This window comes from Platichthys flesus, chromosome 21 (assembly GCF_949316205.1).
Source record: "Platichthys flesus chromosome 21, fPlaFle2.1, whole genome shotgun sequence".
Taxonomy (NCBI): domain Eukaryota; kingdom Metazoa; phylum Chordata; class Actinopteri; order Pleuronectiformes; family Pleuronectidae; genus Platichthys; species Platichthys flesus.
Genome location: NC_084965.1, coordinates 10043731 through 10067777, shown reverse-complemented (window position 1 = coordinate 10067777; position 24047 = coordinate 10043731). Strand labels below are relative to the sequence as shown.

The window sequence follows — 24047 nt, the reverse complement described above, 5'->3', positions numbered from 1 at the left end:
GTTTTGTGATTTAAAAGAAAATCTGGCATATTAAGGAAACTCATATATATACACACGTGTGAAATTGTGTCCATCTTGATTGTATTAAAGGGGACTATTGTCTATGTAGGGGCTCTACTGATTAACAGTTTCCCTGCCTAGCAGTGTTGTTAACACCTTTCTTTACTTTGACAGTCATGTCAAATTGAAGAGTTATGTAATACGAGCTTTGTTTGCCTCTCGTTGCAAGCTCCGACTGGCAACAAATAGAACACTATTGGCATATTGACAGATTGGGAAAAAGAAAGAAAACAGGGGAGAAATGTGCGACCGCTTACAGACGTCTCTGTTTTTATTTTTCTGTCAATACAACACGGCGATCTCAAACCCAGCGACATGGAAAAAGAGACGTTTTTAAACCATAAAACAAAATGTTCAATACTAAACATCCCATCTACTCAAGCACACAGTCACCCACAGGCACTGACAGAGGGACAGAAGCACGCAGACATGAAATGCACTCGCACACAAAGACACACATTCACCGCAGTGCATGTAGGACACATGGCGCGCAGCTGCAGTGCCATTAGACTGTGCTGCAGCCATTCCCTCGGACATCTGAGGTATGTCTGTGGAGGCTGATGATGTGCCGTCCCTCATTCATCTCCAGTGGAAGACACATTCGTCAGCACTGGGAATTAGTGCTTTAGTGGGTATACTTCATTTGCTGACTGAATTAAATTCATTGTAGGTCAGCAGGACTCCTCCAAGTGCGGACGTTTCAGGGCTAAGTGCAAAACAAGATCCTTATTTGAAGAAGTAACTGGCAATTTTATAAGATATCTCAGCTTGGAGCATTTGTACCCATCGAGAAAGCAATCAATGGCTTTTTTAATAGTGAAAAGTGTCAGTTTTTAAATCTAAAAATATTTTTCCCAGAGTAAATCTCTTCAAGGCGTAGCAGTGGAGCTATTTTTTTTACTCCACTCTGGACGATTTGAGTAAATTCCATCATCTGCTGGTTCCGGAGCCCCCCTCAGGCAAAGAGCACCCAGGGACTTGACTTTGACCTGGAGGACATTAACCTCATACTGAATACGCTCCCTGGCGAGGAGGTGGAGGTCAAAGGGTCATGACAGGTCAAAGTCTTCAGGGGGCTTCATTTGGTCAGATCCCTGCTCGTCCTCCCCGACCAGGCATCTCCCAGAGAGGCGGAGACAGAGCTCTCGGCAGCCGGACCTCGTCCCGGGCGACGCTCCGGACAAAGCCCGGGACTCACCTGGTCTCACGAGTCTCCGCTCTGCTCGGGTTAGAATCTCATCAGTCCGCCCCGTCGCCGGGTGCAGGCCCAGGGGATCAGGGAGACAGAGGGGTGGAGGAGGGAAGGCGGAGGGAGGAGGAGGAGGGCGGGCGGCGAGGGAGATGGGGAGGTGGACGGAGGAGCCGCGCTGGGGGGGTGGGAGGAGGAGGCTGCGCTCGTTGACGCAGGGACCTCTCCTCCTCCAGCTGCCTGCGTAACCGCTTATTCTCCCTGCTGAGAGCGTTTAGCTGGAGAGAGAGAGAGACATTGAGAGACGTGCACAGACGACATGTAATAACAATGTTCTTGTGTCTTCTTTTAAACCCTTCATGTATGACCGTGGAACCGACTGAGGCAGCGGGGAGAGGGGACAGCATCAGGGGGCGACGCCTCCAGGGAGATGAAACATCACACTTGTTTAGTTGAGTCAAGGAAACGGCAAAACTTAATTTGATGTCGCCCAATGAAATGTAACCACCAAAAGTCAACAGCTATCACGTCGATGAAGTAGCTGGGATCCCATTATGTGCCTAATTCATCTTTCACAGTCGCTTTCATGCCTGTTGAAACAGAAATGCAAATGGGGAGGGAAAAAAAATTGCGAGGGGGTATTTTTTTTATTTTTTTTAATACATATTCAGGGACAGTATTCAGTTCACAGTTTGAAATGGTTGCAAAGGGGAGTCGTGCAACGGTGTAAATTTGGACATGAAAACAACCAATTTGAGCGATCATTAGAGTTCTATTTGACACAAAATCATCCGTGACACAAAACAAATCTCACAATCGTCAGAACATGATTGGCCTCCCTGAAACACAATTACAGACGAGCTCAATTGAGGGTGTTTCATGTTTTTTGCGCTGAGGACCGCCAGGTGGAGGCGAGTTAAAAAGTGTCTTTAGGAAATGCAGTTGTTGTAAACCGTGGTAATTGTATGCAAAATATGCCAGGCTGAGAAAATTGTAATAAGGCCGGATAAAAGAGAATAAGAGATTTAAGATAATGTATTTTTAGTTACGAGCAAGAGTAAAATAAGAACTTAAAGGATAAGGAGACAAAGAGACATGTCGGGTAATGAGAGTTGCACTCATCCACATCTGTTTTTATAACTGTTGTTAAAGAAGGATGTCACAACGACATGTCTGACCATGTGTGGTTGTATATCTTTTCTGTGTGTGTGTGTGTGTGTGTCTGCCTGTGCGTGTGCGTGTGAGACAGAGAGAAGGAAAAAGAGGCAAACACAAACGGAGATGAGACAGACATATTTCTGCACTGTTCCGCCAACATTACCCTTCCAGACATTGTGCACGTACACACACACACACACACGCGCACACTCTCAATAAATCTGAGCAATGTCTTACATCTGATGACTAGAAATAGCTGGGGTCTGAGGCTTAACCCTCGAAGAGCCGGTGACATGTGTGAGAAGTGGCCCTAAGATGCTTAAAGAGTATTGACTATCTCCGAGCAGCATCCTCCGATGTCTTCATTTCACATTGTGCCACAAGCACTGTCATTTCCAGATAAAAACACTGAGCGCTGACATTTATAATTAACTGTACGTTCACGGGGACCTGTTTTAATTTGCCTGGTCTTCGCTGTTCTCTGGATGCTTTTCTCTAATTGCGAGTGGGAAGAGAAGGGGGGTTGGGGTGGGGGGGTGTGGGGTCGGAATTAAAAATCACAGCTTGTCTCCCCAACCTTCACGTTCTACGGGTGAACTGGTTTCGCATGTGTTCGGATCAAAAGAATGTGTACACGTCGGGGGGAGAGCGAAAGAAAGAGGGAGGGAGAGACAAAAAGACGTGAAGGAGGGAGGAGGGGGGGGGCGGTGTTTTAAAGCTGGTGGATGAGTGTGTTTGCACTTTTCATTTGCGCAGCTCAGTTTGGATTAATTCAAATTATGGAAACTACTGAGCTCTGAAAAGACGACAGGAAACAGCAGTTTGAACAATTTGCCCTGTATTTGCCAAAAAGAAAAAGTTTTTAAAGGCGGGGTAGGTAATCCTGGAAAACCGAGGCAAGAACAGGATACGCTTTAAAAAAAATGCAGCCGAGCTTTTCAAGACAACTTGATTGAGTGATGGCTTCCAGGACGTGAAAAGGATTTCAAGAAATAAGTGAAAAGTGTTTCAGAAACAAATTACCAACCCTGTCTTTATTTTTTTTGTTTGTTTCAATGAAGTTTGCTCTCAGTTTGAGTACAATGATCTGTCACTATAAAATAAATCCATAACACTACAAAAGACTGTAGCTGCTTGTGAAGGTGGAACCTTAAGCCTCATTCATCTCTCTATTTTTTTCTTTAATAAATCTCTGCATGACAGCATGAAACACACTGGACATTAGCTGACTCTGAAAAAGAAATTAACAGCTTGCCTGATGCTAATCAAGCCTTGAAAGAATCTCATATTCTGTCCTCTGATCGTCATCTCTGTCCCCGGTCGATGGGAATTCACTTAATTCGCGTTTAATCTCGTGTGGCATTTCAAAAGTTTGCATGAAATCCGCCTGACAGTCGAAAGGCGAAATCGAGCTTGTGTGTGTGTGTGTGTGCGCCCGAGTGTGTGTTGTACAGCAAGTGTTAATGTGCGCCTTGTGGGTGAAAGAGATAGAACCAGTCCTAAACCAGTTTGACTGTGAGTAAATGAGATGGATCAGAAAAGCAGAGACACAGACTCGGTGCGTAGCCTCATGGCGTCCACAGTGTCTTTACTGATATATGTATGTGCAAAGGTTTAGTTTTGTGTGCGTGTGTGTCTCTGTGTGTGTGTCTGTGTGTGTGTGTGTGTCCACGTCGGATCGATGTGTGTATTGAATCACACTAGAGATTAGGAGGTTCTGTTACACACCTGACCTGTTAAACAACACCTCTCTCTTTCCATCTGCCCGTCTCGTCCTCCCCTCCGCCTTCCCCGTCTCCAACACGCCATTTTCTTCTCGACACCGCACTGCATTAAAACTTCAACAAGTACCCGGCTCTTTCCCCCCCCCCCCCCCCCCATACGCTCCGTCAATCAGCGCAGCCATTCCGCAAACTAACAAAAGTCGGGTGAGCCGTTCCCCAGGCCCCGGAGTTTTTTCGGAATACTGAGGGGGCTGAGGAGCACTTTTTGATTCGTCTCTCCTTTGGTGATTTGTTGACTCTTGTGAAGTTCAACACGGTTTTAAAAAAATGTCAGCGCTTCCTCAGAATAATTCCTCTGTGTTTTTTTTCCCCCCGCATTGTTTTATCACAGCGGGCCGTTTCCCGACGCTGTCATGGAGAGATCAGCGCGGCTGTATTGATATACATCCCTCTCTCAGTTCCATGAAAGGGAAATCATTTACCGGTGGAGGGAAACGTCATGCCTTCTCCAGATACAGTCTCCATACCATTCACAAACCCCCCCACCCCACCACGCTGCCGACTTTTCACTTTTATGGTAGGAAGAGGAAATGGATGTCTCTGCGCGCCTGTGTGTAAGTGCGTGTGTGCGTTTGAACTTTGACGCATGAAAGCTTCCTCTTCTGTGGGAGCTCAACAGCATGTGGGCCAGTGTGCAGGTGTGCGTTTCTATCTGTCGGGTAAAAAGGACTGTCAGGACCCGGTGTGTGAGTGTGAGTGTGTGTGTGTGTGTGTGTGTGTGTGTGTGTGTGTGTGTGTGTGTGAGTGTGTGTGTGTGTGTGTGTGTGTGTGTGTACGTGTCTTACTTGTTGATTTAGCATTCCGACGGCCTCCAGGTTGCTCCGCAGTCTGGTCTGCATTTGCTGGATTTTGCTGAGGTTCTGAGCCACACAGGTCTGATTCTCCACACTGCAACACAATATTCACACAAACATATATCATAACCAACTTTGGCATTTTGAAATCTTGGTAACTGCAGCACTGTCAGGCAACAGAATAATGAAAACAGGCTAATTTGTTGTTAACCATCACAAATATATTCAGTATACAATTTCGTCTATTGCGGTAAACTTTCAAACGTCAGTATTTTTGTATTCGCCCGGAGAGTCCAATCAAATGTCCAGAAAAATCTGGGGCATAAAGAAGTTGGCGTACATCGTCTTCATTATAACCGTCTTCATTTAAACTTATTACTAAACTGGAAGATGGGTGAGCAAATGGGTTCCCGAAATCATTAAATGATATATGAAAGCGCACGTTAAACTGGAAAAAGCAAAAAAAGGAATACACAACGAAACGCCACTGCAGCCAGAGAACATTAAGAGAACAAGAAGACATTTAAGATTTTTAAGTGTTTATTAAAAACGTTTGGGAAATGACAAACAAATGTTCAGTCCGCTATCTTCAAACCCAGGGCTGAGTAAGGAATGACTATTAAATTAACGACGCTGGATAATGGCGCTCTGTACGGGCTGAGGAGCTCGCTGCCCCCGCTTTACGCTCTTCCTTTCATGCCCCAGTGAACCTGTCCAGTTAGCATTCGGGGGGAAAAAACCTTCTAAATACTTTATTGAATACTTCTTAGCCCATTAAAGTACCACTGTACCTCTCCGATGTTAATTTTCTTGTAACAGGCTGGGTTTTTTCTATCAGAACAATGGATGGAGAGAGGGTCCCGTTTTGCTTCAGTTGAGGAGACGCGCTCATCGAAACGCTAATAAATGCGTCATTGTCCCTGTAGATGTTGTCTAGCAGACACACACACGGACACACACACAGACACTCACACACAGACACACACGTAAACTTTTGCCCCTATTAGCCCCAACTTAAAACATTTAAGATCAGGCGAGACACTCGACGGAGAGATGCTAATATGTGAAGTGACATTTTTTGTCTGGAAATCTTATGAGAATTATCGGTGAAACAGTTCGGCCGCAAATATATTTCTAACCATCTCTGGTAAACAACAACCGAGAGACAATAACAACAAGAAAAACAGCGACAGTAACACCACTCACTTGAAATGCTATCGAGTTTACATCTGTACAATCTCAGTGAGATATCTCCTTTTAAATGTAGGAGTTGGATCGATGACAGTTTATGATTTTTCTAGAGAAGATGATGCAATGTTGAGTTACAGCCCATAAATAAAAGACTGGATAGAACCACTTCTCAAAAAGAAGAGAAGAAAAAAAACCAAACTAGCAACAATGCGTTCTATTTGTGCAGCATGAGATCAAGGTGTGGTTGTAAATAACAAAATGGTCTTCGTGGAAGTCACAACTCGTCAAAAACCATCTCAACCATTGTGTTTCTCAAGAGTTAATCTCTCTCAAGGTAAGAGTTTCCATATTTGGTCCAAGAACATCAATTGGAAGGGATTTAACTTTCCAAAAAAAGTTGGCATTTCCTCATGAAATATGTCACGATGAAAAATAGTCTGCATCTGTTTGAAAATGTGGCTTTGAGTGGTTATCAAGACTATAACAGTGCTGTAGAAACACAGACCAGAAACACTCATACACCAGTTTCCAACAGAGGCCTCATGTGAATCACTGCCTGGTAACCAGCTAACTGATTCAGCTAGGCCAGTGTAAGCATTTTTAAAGAAAACCCTCATTTCCTGCAGATGAAATTCATAATCTGAGTATAATTGCAGCTGACCGTTACATATGATTTAATTTCGCACCATAATGACGAGTAAAAAAGAACTTTAATAAGGAGAAATGCTGAAAAACTCCTGTGATGTTTTTTAAAAATGTGAAAGTTAGCTTTTTAAAGGTGAGCTTCAGTGAGGGGAAAAATAGTGATGCGCGTGCCAACTCTATAAAAATCCAGAGCGCCACATCTCTGCAGCCTCCTCACATGATTTAAACTCTCTCCTCGGTGGTGATGTGGTCTTCAGCCGATCATGAAGCATCGCCGCCGCTGAGACAACAGTGTGAGATTTATGCGCCCGATGCGAGGAAGGCAGCGATGCGCCGAGCGCCTGGCGTGACGCCTGTGTAAACATGTGTTCCTGTGTTTACACGCAAACATGGTCGTGTGCAATTAGCGGCCTAACCCAATCAGTGTGTGTGTAATTACAGTCATTAGTGTCGGAGCCAAGCTGCCATGCTCTCTAAACCAGGCAATAAACATGGCTCCTCTCCTGCTGCAATCGAGCGCTCATCTTTCTTATTTACTGCCTTTCATATCGCTGTAAATTTGAATGCGAGCCTTGACTCTGCTCCCCGCACGTCTCCGTCTTATCTCCTCCCGCTGCTGCTCTGTCACTTTGGTGCTCCGTGTTTGTACAAATCCTCTGCTGTGATCTCCGGGTTAGTTAGTGGTGCGGCTGATGAAGCCTGATGCTTTATGAGCGCCCCCCCCCCCCCCCCCCCCCGGCGGGTTGTGTCAGACAGTCGCGGAGTCGATGCTGCCGGCAGCAAACAGCAACCAGTCTCTGCTCCCACTCTGCACCGGAGCTCTAATGCTTCAGATACACTGAGGTGAAATGACAAAGAGTTTTAGTAAACAAATCAATAAATCTAAGACTGGAGAATAAAAACTGTTAGGACACACACTATAAAGATAAGATCCTGACATTCGTCTGCTGTGTGTTAAACTACTTAAAAACATGGTTGTTAACATTTTTATATTATTTTCAATCATCCAATCATCTAATTTCCATGTTGCTGCTGTATTATGATATAATCAATAACAATAGCATTGATCAAATTTGTCAGGTACCTGTTCGGGAAACTTGTGGATGACAGATTTACAGTCATTGCTACATTTAGTCCGTACGCATGGATAAAAATGAAGGAGAATAATACAAAATACTGGTTTTCATCACTTCTGTGCAGCACCTGTCAAGTTTGGATGAGCTCGCTTTTCAAAAAGTGAATGTAACTGAGCACCATGGGATGGTTCCAGGGAGTGCCCCACTTCTCACATAATGTCGTCTGGGTTTGGGTCCAGCCCCGCCCACAAGCGGTAAAGACAATGGACGGATGGCTAGAACAACATGCCAATCATCTGTTGCCTTTTGTATAGATCTGATATAAAAAGTGTTTCCTTTGGTGTGAATATCATGTGCTGCTGTTTTCCTTCTATTATTTACCGATATAGATAATATCTTATACTCTGAACTGCAGCAGTGAGTCTCTTTGGGCCAAGAAGGCCTTGAGAGCCACATCGTATTCAAAGAGCTCCCTTAGTATGTCATAAACGGCTGAATAATAAGTAACAAACTTTTTATATTTCTAAACAAATACCTTTGCAACTCAAATATGATAAAAGCCTCTTTCCTTTTAGCTGTTTCCCATCCTCCCCGTTCCTCCCCTCCGTTCCTCCTCTCCGATCCGCTCACCTCGCCTCCACCGATCCACAACGCGGAGCCGTGACACGCCAGCCGCTCTGGAACAGCAGGCCACGTAATCACAATAAATTCCTTTAATAAAGGCATATCTAATGACAAAAACCTTCACACCGTGTTGATTGCTGTCAGTGATAGCGTCGGCGGAGAGACAGTGCCGAGATATCCCCTTTGCCACCAGTAATGAGATTTACGCACTGAATGTACTGTATATGTCTGCCGTGCAAATATCGTGACACATCTGTTGCCTTATAGATGTGGGATTTTCATACATTTGGCATTTCGGATAGGTGTGTGTGTGTGTCTGTGTGTGTGTGGGGGGGGGGTTACCATAATGGAATAAAATAAATTAGGGATCCTCGTAATAAAGAAAATAAAGAAAATGGTGGAGAAAAAAAGAGGATGGATGGGGGACGCTATGGAAGATGCTTTCATTCACTGTTTTTTATCTCATTCCATGTTATTATATTCGCTCAATCAAAAGCCCTCTTATGCATACATCTATATGAACTGCCTCTCCCGCTCTCTCTCTCTCTCTCTCTCTCTCTCTCTCTCTCTCTCTCTGTCTCTCCCGCTCTCTCTCTCTCTCTCTCTCTCTGGCTCATTCGCAATTATGAAGGAAAGACAAAGAAAAGCGATTCATCTTTCTGTCGTGGCCCCTTAATGATATCATTAAAATGACTGACAGCTTTGAATAGCATTGGAAATTTACCCCCAGTCAAAACAAATCTGATCCGTTTTGGAAACAGTGCCTGGTGGTTCGTTAGGGGAGAGGTGCAACACGAGTGTGTGCACGTGTGTGGAAGAACAGGGTGAGGTGGGGACGCTTGGGGGGGGGGGGGGGGGGGGGGGCAGTTGTTAATGAGGGAGACCTTTGGGATGGGGGGGGGGTCACACTGGGGGTATAGGGAGTACTCCTGCAGGCAGGTGCCCCCCCCCCCCCCTCACAAACACCCTCGCCCTCCTTTCTCACTTCCATCCCACACCCGATCCCATCTGTGCCACATTCATTTTCATTGCCCTAATGAACATAATAAATATATCTCCTCTCCATTGATGAATGCTATTTGACAGCCATGGGGGTGGCGAGCAGGAGTGGCTGGGCCCTTGATTGGAGTGTAATCATTGTTAAAGGCGCAGCATGAATAATGTATTCAGATTGAAGAAGAGACATAACGCACACACATGCGCACACGCACGGACGTACACAAGTGTCTGGGCCCACGGGGTGTTTCATTCACAACTTGGCACTCCCGCTGTTATTATCATCATCAGCTTTGTTCGGGCTAGATTGTGTGTGAAAGAGCGAAACACGGTGGGCAACGCTTTTGCTGTTCGTGAATGCTACACTCGGAATCAGCTGGTGGATGCACACAAACGCAGGCACTTATATTATGTAGGATCTCAGGCTCCCACACACACACAGACACACACAGACACACACAGACACGCACAGACACACACAGACACACACAGACACACACGTAGATGACTCACGTTCTCTCATCTTGCCGGATGCCATGTTCTCGGATCCGGGCCTGCAAACAATTATAAAAATGAAAAACAAACCAGTTTGTCATCAAATCTCTCTTGTCGTCTTGTCTCTCCCTATTTGTCGCTCATTGTTTTTCCCCACTCCCGCACACTTGTTCACCTTGAAGCGTTGCGCGTCTCTCTCCTTCTCATCCGCCACTTCCTTCAGTCTCTTTACCTCCACCTTCAATGTGTCATTAGCCTCCTGAAGATGTCTGACAAAGTGAGGGCGATACAGAGGCAGACTTAGGCAGGAACAAAATGTACATGGAGAGGCAGACGCCGAGAACGACAGACGCCCATTATCATCAAGAGACCCTTGTTAACACGCCAGACAAAATATTCCACCAGGCGACTGCAGTGGTGTCTGTGTTTCCCTCTTTCAGAGCAGCCTTTAACTAGCAGTTCACATTATCTCTGACACACAAGCACACACACACACACACACATCATGGTCCAGTATAATGAAATGATGTTTTTCTGCAGCCAATTATCACTCACTCTTGTGGCTATTTATTCCAGCACTTTGTAATGCCATCAGTTGTCAGACTCCTGAGCTATTAAAAACGCTTATTTAGATGTTTATTTTTTACTACAATACAACATGAAATTGCTGTATTTCATGGGAGTAGACATAAAATGTTCCCATTTATGGAATATTGAGGGTAGGGGGCAGAGGACGAGGAGGAAACATTCTGCCAAACACATGTTTATGTAGCCCATGTGTTCCAGGTGTATAAAGAGTATTACACACCGCTACAGGTTACAGTAACAAAAACATAAGAACAAAAGAACCGACAGCAAACCCACACACACACACAGACACACACCGAGGAAAGAAGCAGACAGAGACAGATGTGGTGCTGCTAGGCGGGGCTGAGGAAGGCACCACGGGGGGGGGGGGGGGGGGGGTGACAGAGGACTGCGAGACCTATTTGATCTCTGGAAAGAAGAATGTGTCACACCCATGTGAGTGTGTGTGTGAGTGTGTGTGTGTGTGTGTGTGTGTGTGAATCATGATGCTGCATACATGCAGAAAGACTTTCAGATGCGAGAATGTCAGAGAGTCCACCTGAATCACACCTGTACATGCACATAGTACATAGACAGACCCACATGCACTTACAAATATATCACACATGAAAAAAACAAAACAATGCACTGAGAATACGAGTGAACCTGAAGACCTCAGAAAGAAAGACTCACCCGTTCTCCTTGGTGACCATGAGCAGCAGCTCGTGCTGGGCCTTCATCTGTGCAGTGAGCTTCTCGCTGGAAGCCCTGGAAGAGGAGGACAGACTCCTGAAATGTGAGCTTTAGAATTCTAAAACCACACAACCTCAGAATTGGAGAAGGATATTTAAGATAATATGTATTTATATGTGGCCAGTGGAAGAGTGGCATTTGCAGCAGTGAGAAATTGACAATATAATGCAGTAAACTCAGAATAAACAAAAAATTGTATTACATGTTTTGTCCATATAAATATATGTAATGTTAATTGTATTTATGTGCGGGGCTGCGGCATGAGTTGTGGGTTGCTAAAAACATTTTTTTTTTTTTTTAGACAAAAACAATTCCATATATATTTAAATATCTATAAAATGATTAAAGAACAGTGTGTACTTCTGTTCGGTGATCCATCCGTTGACGTTGGTCATGACCAGCTGGCTCTCATGGCGAATGTTTGCATTGTCAGACAGCGTCTCCTCCAGCTCGGCCCGGAGCATGTTCGCCTACAACACAGAGTCAAGTGTCACTTATAACACGACACAAGTACTTGTACTGGTATTTGAATGGTTACAATATAACATGCTTTGTTTGATTATTTTTAAGATCCTCTTGTGTAGTTTCCTGTCTTCAAACAACCCTCAGATTTTCTCTGACTAGATTGGTGACGAACCTGGATGACCAAGCAGAGGTTTACATCACTTACAGTATACACGTGGGAGTTAAAGGTGTGAATTAAAGACAGGTGAAAATGGCCCTTAGAAGCTATGAAAGGATGAACATTTAAAAAAATAGAGCATAATGGCAAGACAAGAGAAACATTTGGTAAATGGGAAATAATTGGGGATAGAAGAGGTGGAATTTGCGGACACAAGTCTCAATAGTAGGGTGAGATATAAGGCCGGTGCACAGGAAGAAAAGATGGGAAGATGGGAGGATGGGGGAAGAGAGCAGAAGCAGCCGGAAGACAAGACTGGAGAGAGGGGAAGACGGGTGTGGGCTGTCTGAATAGGAGGATGGGACGGCACGCCAAACTGCTGACTTTTTCCTTTCTGCTTATCAGTCAGGACTTCTCCAGGCCTAAACTCCGGGGACCCCTGACACACTACCCTTATCGCCATGGAAACACCTTGATATACCATACCATCGTTCCAACAAAGACTTGGGCAAACATGAAAAAGTTTCCAATATGATTTATGTGTCCAGAAAGGTCACGTGATTAATCGGAAATGTCAAAAATAGCAACCGCGGTGCGAGATGAATCGGGTCGCGCGGGCACACGTGTGTTTGTCAGGATGTATATTTATACATAAAACATATTTAAATGTCTTCCTGTTGAAGTGCAACGTGGGAAATCTGTTAAATGTGACACAATAAGGAGAAAAAATCTGGAGAAAGTGGGATCCAGACGTCTGAGCTCACTTTGGGAGCCCAGTGAACGTATTTCAGCCACGTGTGCCGAAACAACACGATATAATAGAGGTGTAGTTCGAGCAGAGTAAAGATCAACAAGACGCCATTGCTTTTGCAGTAAAGGTGTGAAGATGAAACAATAAACTTCAGAGCATCACAGTACTTTTGGGGGATTAAGGAACAGATGCATTTCAACAAACAGGGCGATGACAAAAACAACTGAGGGAAGAATCAAATAACATCAAGCAAATCATTCAACTTTGAAGAGTAAACAGATTCTGGGTTATTTATCATAATTACATTCATCAATGAGGGAATAGATGGTGACTCCCCTGTTGGTTGGGATTCCTTTTAAGTTTTTTGTTTCATGCATTGATGAATCTTCTTGTAAAGAACATGTAATACACCAATAACAGTATCAAAAGCACACACTGTCCAAACACCCAACACTGACACGTCTGCACGCACACGCGCACGCAGAGACACTGTGGCAGGATACGTGTTGTGCTGTAATGACAGTAATTACCCGAGGTCTCACATTAACACCCCCCCCCCCCCCCCCCCCCCCCCAAACCACCACCCCGACTGTCTGGCTGGCGCGGCTCGTGGAGGGATGTAAATCACAGCTCAAGCCTCCTGATGTTGTGACAAGGGAGGCAGTGGAAAGGTGTGTGAGAAAGAGGGGGCGGGTGTGAGTGAGTGTGTGTGTGTGTGTGTGTGTGTGTGTGTGTGTGTGTGTGTGTGTGTGTGTGTGTGTGTGTGTGTGTGTGTGTGTGTGTGTGCGTGTGTCTGAGTGTGAGAGAAAGAGAGAGAGAGGGGGACATTTAGAGAAAAAGGAAAAAAGGACAAGGAGGTGCGTTTGCAGGGTGGTGGGGGGGGGGGGGTAAAGTAGCATACCTGCTTAACATTTAGATTGGTTTTGTTGCACAAATATTTTAGCAGATGATGGGGGCTAAAAGGGGCGACGGAATGCATTTGGGACAAGTTTGGTGATACCAACGGTCCTTTCAGGTCCCTGCTAGAAATCTGAGTCTACCGCCCATGTGCTGCACAAGGATTTGGAATCATTACAGCCGCTTCAACAGTATTTATCATTTTGATGGTTTATTTGATCAAAATAAGGCCCAGTTGTCCGGTCCACATCCCAAACCTCTCGTTGACAATGGATACAAGATGGACTTTGTGAACTTACACAATTTTTTTTTCTTCAACTTTTACATCTGAATTTACTTTCGTGACAAACCACAAAGCATACCTGCCGACCGACAGGGAGAATAAACCTTGTGGGGTCTTTTTCACCTAATGGATTTTCCATCTCTTCTACTCTGCACGGAGCCGCGGCGTGGGATCACGTTGCACATTAGCTGCGCGGGACAAATGTGCATTTTCACCAGGACAGATCAAACAGCCCAACGTCGAGGGCTGCACATAATTCAAAGTTAACTTTTCTGAGTAAAGAGAGGAAAATGGAGATGATGGAGAGAGAAAAGATCAGAAACAGCTTGGCTGTTGCCGCCATCACCATCAGACCAGCGGAGCTGAATTTGAGCCATTACTCTGTTCCACTCAGCTCATCAGAGCACATCCTCTCATCAAATTAATGAACACATTTATTGTTAAACACGTTTTTATAAAACATTCATTCATTCTGTCTAATTAAAAGACCCAACAGGCCTGACATCACTTAAATATGCATACTTATCACTCACAGGGTTTGAATTAAAGATCCACAAGCGTGTGCGTGTGTGTGTGTGTGTGCATGTGTGTGTGTGTGTGTGTGTGTGTGTGTGTGTGTGTGTGTGTGTGTGTGTGTGCGCGTGTGCGCGTGTCAGCCATGTGCGTTGGCAGTACAGAATGACGTTTCCTAAGCAGGTCTTCTCACTCTGGGCTTAATGGTGATAATCATGGCGTGACCCAACATTAAGACCGTGTGTGCGTGTGTTTATGTGTGTCCCACTCTCCCTAATGGTGACGATGATGACATGTTCTCCATTAGACTAGTCAGTGGGCCACAGCAGATCTAACATATTAATGATGCTGATGATGGCTCCTTTAATTACCTTCATCTGCTGCTGCATGGCCTCACTCCTTCTCCCTGAGCCCTTTCATCACACACTCTCCTCCGCATGCTGCTGGGTTGTTTGTCAGCGGCTGCCATTATCAAAGTCCCCTGTCTTGCATCTATAGCCTGCATGAGCACAACTACATTACACGCATCGCTGAAAGTTTCTCAACAACTTCCATTCCCCCATTTAGAGTCGTAGGGATCCTTTGAACAAAGTTTCTGCAGCTTTCAACTGAAGACTTTTTAAGACCATAATGAATGAAATTTAAGATCGATGATATTAAGGAATATCTGAGTCCCAGAATTACCTACACTTTGCCATAATTGAAGAAAAGGTGAAGTGGCCGAGGGGAGAATAACCCTCAAGAGGCAACTTTAGCTCACAGACTACAGCCAGTAGGTATCTGCCTGTAGTGTTAAAAATTATTTTAAAGAACTAACGAAAGTAGTGTTGAATGAATATTAACAAACTTAAGACCTTCATGGCAGTAATTTAGAACTTAAATCTTGTTTAAATCTGTACAGAAAAGTTAAGGCCAGTTTTAGTTGTTGAGACTGAAATGCCTCTATAACACTGACACATGCTCTCAAGTCTTTGATCAGATGTTTTTTTAAATGACATCATTTGTGAGCTCTAAGACTGTATCTTATTAAGTCAAATTTCTTGTAAGGATTTTTGTGTTTCGATAACATTTAATGTTTGACAGCTCTCTTTTGTTAAAGGGTTTGAACAAAAACCTATATTGTCAATGGAAGTTCAAGAAAACACTAAGATGTTCAGGTGATCGTCCTGCAGCTCAGCTCCACTGACAGCAACAGGAGACAAACACAATTTAAAGTTTTTATGGTTGCTGCATTTTGTTAAGTTAAAGTATAAAAAAAAACCTGCAGTGACTTTAGTGAGTTTATCATACACGTTGCATGTTTCATTTCCCTTACTTGATGCATGATTCAAAACTAAAATGATATGTAGAGCTGGTGTGACGCTGGATTATCAGAGAGCATCATACCAGACTCTTGTGATTTGATTTGACTAGTTCTCTTGAACAGAAACATCCAAACAATTCATACATATTAATAATTCAAATTAAGGAGAGAGGATTGAAGGTTGAACATTGAGTGATAATTACAATAATAATCTTACTTAATTTCATAAATTAGACACTGTTAAAAGTGGCAGGCGAGTTATTCTGTAAACCTTGAATAAGGTCACAAACACACAGGTAAATAAAAGAACTGGAAAAAATCCAAAATGAATTTGCCTTGGCTTCTTGTCCAAACTATGTAAATACAAATGTTCTTTGTATTTTACAAAACGTCCACTTAACAAAATTAAATGAGTTAAGGATGAAAGAGACGCAGCTTTTACTCATGTGTCATTGAAGAAACAATCAGACCTATGTTATACATTTTGTTGACTTGAGTCTTATATTATCCAAAATGTTTCCAAAAATATTCAAACTTAGTTTTTTTCAAGAAAAATGTAGTCATATATCTGCATTACGCTTAGCTTTGCTCTTCTATGGTATAACTTCTAAAGCAATGGACGTATGATGAAGAAAAAACCCAACACCAGCCAGTCGTGTTTTTTTTTCCATCTACTGTTTGTGTTTGTAAACCCTATAGACTCACATTGTGAATAAAACTTTGATCATTGCGCTTTAGTAATGTCAAATCGATTTTAATCGGCAATGGGGATGACGACCGCCACTCCCATGATCCCTTACATCATCAAACTAGGTCTTTTGTAATTCTTTTGATTAAAGATCCCGAGTGGCTGAAGCTATTTATTTTAAGTATTCAACATATTTTCTATATTTTCAAGAACCACAGACACACAACTCTCCTCCGTGCAGGAAGACAGTGTGTGACAGTAAAGAAGGAGAAAGTTAGAGTCAACAAGAGGGAGAAAGGGGAAAAAAACGTGGTTACTTTGTCCGTCTCATCTCGCAAATGACTTACGGCTCTGTAGCTTAATGAGCTGTGTTTGAGCGCAATGGGACAGAAGGACACACACGGCGCACACAGACACACACACACACACGTTGAATAAACACGACGTCCATTCCGTGGTTAAACAGTCCGAGGACGGTCCATGTCTTTCGATTCATCAGCCAAACAAATGAGCTTCATTTATCTGTCCTCATTTCTCCAACATCAAACCTGTGTGTGTGAGTGTGTGTGTGTGTGTGTGTGTGTGTGTGTGTGTGTGTGTGTGTGTGTGTGTGTGTGTGTGTGTGCGCGCAATGACGGTGATCTAGTGTGGCTCATTCCGAGCTAATTGGGGCAGGCTTGGGGCCTCTATCAGGTATAATGAGTGAGATCAATGAACGGATAAGACCCACACAGCTACTCGCAGGTAAAGATGGACGCTTGTGTACGATTATACCAAAATGGTTGGATGACGGCAAAGTCAGGCGGCTAAATTGCTGTCCCTCACTGCTGAGGTCATGAATATCAATGGAAGCGAATGAACACATCCGTTTGCCCACCTCCATGACTCTCCACTTGGCAGCATAAACAGTGTCTCGGAGCAGTTTGTGAATCAGTGTCATGGTTTTAAGGATATTTAAGCAGGGATCGGTCTCAGGCACCCCACTGACCCCAAGTGATTAAAAGCGGCTGTCTAATTGTGTTTCTATAGGAGGACAAAGATAGTTCTAAAGATTTTTGGCAACTCAGAAAAGTTTATGGGCATGAAAACCCACTCAGAAACTTTTTGCTATCAAAAAGCTTCCCTGCAAATTCTCATTAACACTGTTTGAAATCTTTTACTCCATCGCTAAAAGGAGCGGAGGTAAACACACTAATGACTATGATTGTGTGTGTGTGTGTGTGCGTGCCTGTGTGTTAAAAATAAAGAGAGAGAGCGGGACGATCGGATCAGTCACAAAAACATGCCTTATGTTTACCATGACTTGTATTTGAACTGGACCCATGCAGAGGGACAGGATCGAGTGATGTGTGTGTCTGTTTGAGTGTGTGTATGTATGTGTCGGTGTGTGTGTGTGCGCGTGTGTGTGCACGTGTGTGCTGAGCAGCAAACCAGCCAGCACAAAGTTGACCAGCAGCTAATATCCAAATCCCTTCCTTCATATCAGAAAAGAGACACTCAACACAAAAACACACACAAGATTCAGCGGGAAACACACACACCCCCCAAACACACACACACACACAATGCATACAAAGACATAGCCACAGAAAAAAGACAGAGTGCACCGAGGCAATTTGTAATATAGATTTCCTCTATAGGCCACTGTAGTGTACCATTTACCATTTCAAACCCTTTGATTTTTTTTTTTCTTTCTTTCAAAGGTGGATAATTCATCTTCCGCTGGTCAATAACAGAGATTGGGACCTAATGAAGGAGTCATGGTCCGAGTGGTCATCAGGCCCGTGTTTAAACACTGTTTGTGGACAAGTTCATTGGAAAAGCTTGTCTGTTGTTGAGATGATGGAAAACAGCGAGGATGCCAAGGGGAAACGTATGGAGCTCGGAATGAGGGAAAGATCCAACCACACACAACTTAACGCAAATTCAGAGGCGCTGCAGTCGACCGCACACTTCTATTCAGACGCCAGTTTATCACAATTACACTTTTCCTCCAGTCTCGGGTGCATCTTTTCGAAAAGTTGAATGCTCACTTTTAAAGATTTGTGTTTGAACCGCCTATTTGGCTCATTCCGTTTTCTTTCCCATTTGTTCTGTTAATTTCAGATAGAGAATTTGTTTCATCTGTGTGTCACTAACGTTGAGTCTCTGCCAGAAGACAGAGGGACTTACAGGCTTTTGTTGGGCTCATCTGAATCCAAAGAATCTGGTTTCAGTCTTTGTTTAACGGACAAGTGAATTGTGCCACAATGGGATGAGGAACTGGTAATACTGGATGATGTCTGTTTTAATCCATTTTAAATTGGCTTTGTTCTTAAAAATCTGAATCGTTTCCTATCATCTTCTGTGATTAATGTAAATTTGCAGATGGCTCCCACCTTTTTCAAACATGACCAGAACTATAAGCCATGTGGGTTAGGGTTTAGGGTTAGCAATATACTGTAACCCATAGCCAGCTAGCTTAGCTAAAAGACAAGAAGCAGTGGAAAGGCCCGCCTGGTTCTCTGCTAACTTGTCATTTTTACAGTTGGGTTTTCAAACAAGCAAGATATCAAATTTCAGTTAGTTAGATTTTATCCCGTTTGACCAAAGCCAAGATACATATTCAGTGAAGTGATATGAGAGTGGGATTGATCTTTCTTATCTCCCTTCAAGCAAAAAAAATAAAAAAGAATAAGCATATTTCTAAATGATCAAATTATTGGATTGGGAGATTGTCTGCAAATAGTGAAGATTGTTTTTTGTGTAGGCCTGTGTCTGATTTATAGTAAAATTGAATTAATAATGGGAATACATATGTTAGGTTAAAAATGAGTTAAGAAAATTAATCAAAGCAAGTTGCAAATGAAGAAAATCTAATTAGCGACTTAAGGTCTTGTTTTAGGCGCCTCAGCAGTTTTGACTGATGAATAATAGTGGAAAACAATTCATTAAATTAGATTTAAGCTTCATATATTATAGAAAATTGTGTAATTTTAATCATATTCTGATGTATAGCCAGCCTTTACATCAGAACAAAAAATAAGCTTATTCATAGCAAGCGTATCAACAATTTAACAAGCCCACTTCAACTGAAGGAATCTGTTGCTTTGAGTAGAAAAGAAACAGACCTTTACTTTATGCTTGGTAATTTATAGACATTGTCGGGTTTACTTCATGCAAGACTCCGACTTGACAGGTCCCTGATAAACTCGGACATATCAGGTATAGGAATAGATGAACTCTTCGCCGGGACTTGCTTGACTGACCAATCAATTGGCTGAAATCAGAGTTATGCTGTCCCTGGGCAAACACGGTGCACTAATGTTACAAGAAACAAGAAGAGCTGCACTTTGTGGGCTTCATTATTCACGAGGGCAGAATTAAAAAAAAAAAAAAAGGGGTCTCTGCTATATTGCCATTTCAAAGGCCTCTATTAATGCTGCTCTTGCCTGCTTCCACTGACCAAAACAGGTGGAACAACATCGCAGCTCACACCCTCTCCATGTTCTGCACGTTTTATTCCGAACAGTGAGGTGGAATAGAGACGCAACATTGAGCTGAGGGGGCAAAGTGAGGGAAAGTGACTAAAAAGAGAAAGAAACTCAGAGAGAAGAAGACAAGAGTTTTCAAGAGGGAAGGGCAAAAGAGAGAGCAGGAGATTAGAGAGAGAGAGAGAGATAAAGAAAGAAACAAAGGCAGGAAGAAAGAGAACGGGGGGAAACTTTAAGAGGAGTCTGAACAAAATGTAACATCGAGATCCCTGAGAGGACCAGAGCAGGTGGAAGCTTTAGAGTGAATTCAAAGTTTGTCGAATCTAAATGAACATCAGCTCCCCGTCCTGGCTCTACCCTTAATTATCCATTCTGCCTTTGTACAGCAGCAGCTCAGCTTCTGACAACCGCTCTCCCCTGAGATTCCCCCCCGACGCTCCCAGCCAGAACATTAGGGAATATCAGGGAATATTACTCCCAGGAATTAACGCTCCGAATCACCTTGCTGGGTTTAGGTCCCGTCTCTAGGACAAGATAATCCAGGCTGTAGCACCGGATATATTCCACTAATCATCAAAAAAGTAGGGGCTGTGCAGGAGGGAGAGAGGGAAGGATGGAGAGCAGAGGGAGACTTTGGAGGACGAGGAGAGGAGAGGAGAGGAGAGGAGAGGAGAGGAGAGGAGAGGAGAGGAGAGGAGAGGAGAGGAGAGGAGGGGCCCCTAAAAAATGGGTAGGGTCAGGAAAATAATTTGAATATGTTGGCAGAATGCTATATAATTATATTTAAATGATATCAAGCTGTAAAATTGGTTTACAAAGACTATAATAGTTCAAGTGACAAGCGCCTCACGTGTCCAACACCGTGTGCCACTTAGAACAAACACTGCAGAGGATTTGTCGAGGCCGTGTCACTCAGGTCTGGTGTGTGTCTGTTTACCTGCTCCTGTGCATCTTGTTTCCCGCCCTCTGCCTGGAGCTTATCACTGACGGCCTGTTGAAGGTTCGTCCTGAGCTCGGCCACCTCCGTCTCCAGCCTCACGGCCATTGACCTGCATCCGCAACCAGAAGCAATGGGACATGTAGTCTGACAGAATCAAAAAGGTTAGAATTGTAATAAAAATCTATCTTTTTGTTTTTACTTAATCATCATCACACATTCCATCATTTTAGATACATTTTAAAAATGAAATTACAATCTCTTAATCATTTTAATTATCATTAACATAATTGTAATTTTTAATATAGGCTTTAATAATGACCATTATTACCATAAATGTTCCTGAACCAAAACACACAAATAATGCATTGTTTGTTTTTATTCCCGAGATTCACTTTCTTAAAAATTCAGAGTTGTAGGAGTTTAATGCAGATTGTGTGCGAGAATGTGAGTATGTGTGTGTGTTTGTGTGTATTTATGTGTGTGAGTGTGTATGGCAGTCGAGCTAAGGGAATGTGAAGGGGATCAATATGAAAGGGTCTATTCCTGCCACGCAACTGTGCGCCTGCATGTGTGCGAGTCGGTTACTGTCTGTGTACACGCGTGCGAGCAGGTTTGTGTGTGCCAGCTGCCCCGGCTACAGCAGGATCAATACGACAAATGATTACCATTTCCACAAACCTCCCTCCGCAGCCGCGCTCCGGCCGCTCACTGAGCCTCGACACCCCATAACAGCCCCGTCCACACAAACACAAACCGGCGTCACTCTCGACACACACCTCCAAAAGCAAAACGTGAAAATGAAAAATGTACAGGAAAAGGATAAAGAGTAAAAAAAAAAAAAAAAATGTATCGGGCCTTTTACAGGCAAAAGTTTGGGGACAGTGATGTGAAGTGAGTCAATTATAGATTTTACAGTAACAAATAAATAAAGAAAGAAAGATAGAAACACTGATTTGGGATTTGACAAATGTAGATTTGTAATTTGCACCTAAACTGACACCTCCAAAAATACAAATATGAAATAATGCAAAGTTCAACATGTATTCCTCTCAACAAATAAATTAATTTGTTTACATTCTTACAGCTCATTTTGTCATATAAATGTCAAACACAAAGCCCTATGTAAAGCTACAGTCGATCCTGTTTCCTTAAAAGTTGCAGCTCTTTATTACAGGATCTGCTGAGAGTTTTCTGTGTTTCACTTTAAAAAACATGACAAATGATTAACCTGTTGCCGTAAAATATTCCATAAATGTTTGACTAATTGACGAATCATTTCAGCACAGGTCAGGTATCATCTGTTATCTTTACATCTTTATTTCGACAACGTGCGGTCGAAGATGACAGAGAACGAGCAGTGTGAGAGATGGAGGCTGAGATGCAGCACAGATCCCAGCTGGATTCCTCTGCCTCGTTTTTTGTTTTAATAAAGAAAGTCAACGTACAGCATCCATCACACAATGATAATCCCCGGCAATAGCTCGGCAATTTGAATTTTAGAATGATTAATAAAAGATTGATACAAAATCTGTAAAAAGTACAAAAAAAATATCAAATCAAAAGAAATTAAAGTTGACACTGCTTCTCAACACACACACATTGATTTCGCAGTGAAGTTAAAGCTGAAACTTAAAGAGTGACTCGGCGACGGTGAAAGCCGAAGCACAATCCGAGCAGTCGAAAGACAAAAAAGAAAAGACAATGCCTGATAGATTGGTCCACGGAGAGAACACATGATAGGATGAACAGAGCGGTAGAAAGAAAGGGAAGGAAAAAAAAAAGAGAGGAGGCGTCCTGTGGAGAGAGGAGGGGATTTCCCACAGCACAGATGGAAGCCATTAGCATGGTGTTGTTGCTTAAAAACCTTTCATGTCTTTGCAGTTATTAGATAATACTGGGGCTAACAGTAAACAGCTTGATTCTGCAAATGGCTATAATATGCAGACACAGCGATTGTTTTACCATCCAGTGCCTAAAATTGGTTCAAATGCAATAAAATGCAATAATTCAGAGTGTAACCTATAAAGTCTCCATGCCGAGTTTTAAATTGCCGGTTGACGGAGAGAAAATGTTCCATGGCTCGACTTAACCAAAAGAAACTCCCCGAGACGGAGACCGTTGCAGTGAGGTCATGTCGAAGCCAAAAGCCGCAACCGCAGCTATGTGCGCACAAACAGGAACACACAAACACACTCCTCTACTGGGTGATACATGCGCGCTGATGTCATCGCCGCAGCGCCGGGGACACACGGGGGTCACCCAGGGGTCCCGCCTTTGAACTCTGAACTCCGTGACCTAACATCTGCTTACCTACCGTGTCCCATCAAAACGCAATTTTGATATTCCCACCAAACAGAAACTGTCGGCCTTTTGCATTTGACGTGTCTGGGTATTTAAATCCTTAGAAATGATCATTTGAGGCCAGATAAGTGAGACACTGGAGTTCAGGGGTGATGTGTTCAGCACATGTTGAGTTCAACGGCCTACCGTCCGCCGCACATAAAACAGCTAAATGTTTTTGATGACTGAGCTCACAGTGGGGACGATGGGAAAAAAGGGATACGAGAGGAAGCTTCTCTCCCTCTCTCCCTTCTTACCTTATTTTCTCCTCTGCTAGCTTCCCCTCTCTCAGACAGCCTTCCATCCGCCTCACTTCCTCTGCGCCGGCTGCCAAATCCTCCACTGAGCAGGAGACACAGAGAAAAAGGGAAAGTGTGAGATACAGAGCAACAGTTCACAATTCAGACTCTCCAGGTTAGGATTCATTAGAGAGGAGACCTAATTCAAACCACGGAAAAGAAATTACATTATTCCAATTTGCGATAGAAATAAAAATGTCCCATATATATACTTTTTTTTTTCCTCAGGCCCGATTGGTTTTGTTTTCATTGTATTTGCGAGAAATAATAAATATGCAAGATGAGTAGAGATTTCCACCGTGTTTCACATCATCCAGCAAGCCAAGGTTAATGGAGTGATTTACAAAACATGTATACGCTGAGGTGATTATTGATTCTCGTCAAGTTCAGCGTGAGAAATGGGGAAAATATCAACTGCGAGTCACCTTCAAAGGCAAAAACCGGAGAAGGGAAAGGAGTGAACGTATTTCACTGATTACACTAGGATGTGGCAGCAGCCCCTTTTGTCGAGGCGCTTCCCGACCTTGTCAATAGATGGCACTCTTTACCTTGAGCAGGCCACTTAAGCCCATACTCTGTGGCTCCTCAATCACATTCACTTTTCAG

The 24047-nt window shown here is 43.4% G+C and overlaps 1 protein-coding gene across 1 annotated transcript in view; it reads right to left on the bottom strand.

Moving 5' to 3' along the window:
- Positions 1–315: 315 nt before the first annotated feature.
- The window catches only part of LOC133933059 (trichohyalin-like), a 48891-nt gene continuing 25159 nt past the window's right edge, over positions 316–24047 (bottom strand). Inside the window, exons 14-21 of the mRNA XM_062380012.1 lie at positions 23400–23484; positions 20800–20911; positions 11693–11802; positions 11273–11347; positions 10188–10281; positions 10031–10071; positions 4977–5079; positions 316–1527 (exon numbers count right to left, since the gene is read on the bottom strand). Of these exons, the coding sequence (XP_062235996.1) occupies positions 1336–1527; positions 4977–5079; positions 10031–10071; positions 10188–10281; positions 11273–11347; positions 11693–11802; positions 20800–20911; positions 23400–23484 (812 nt within the window). The 3' untranslated portion in view covers positions 316–1335. The remainder of the gene's footprint in view (positions 1528–4976; positions 5080–10030; positions 10072–10187; positions 10282–11272; positions 11348–11692; positions 11803–20799; positions 20912–23399; positions 23485–24047) is intronic.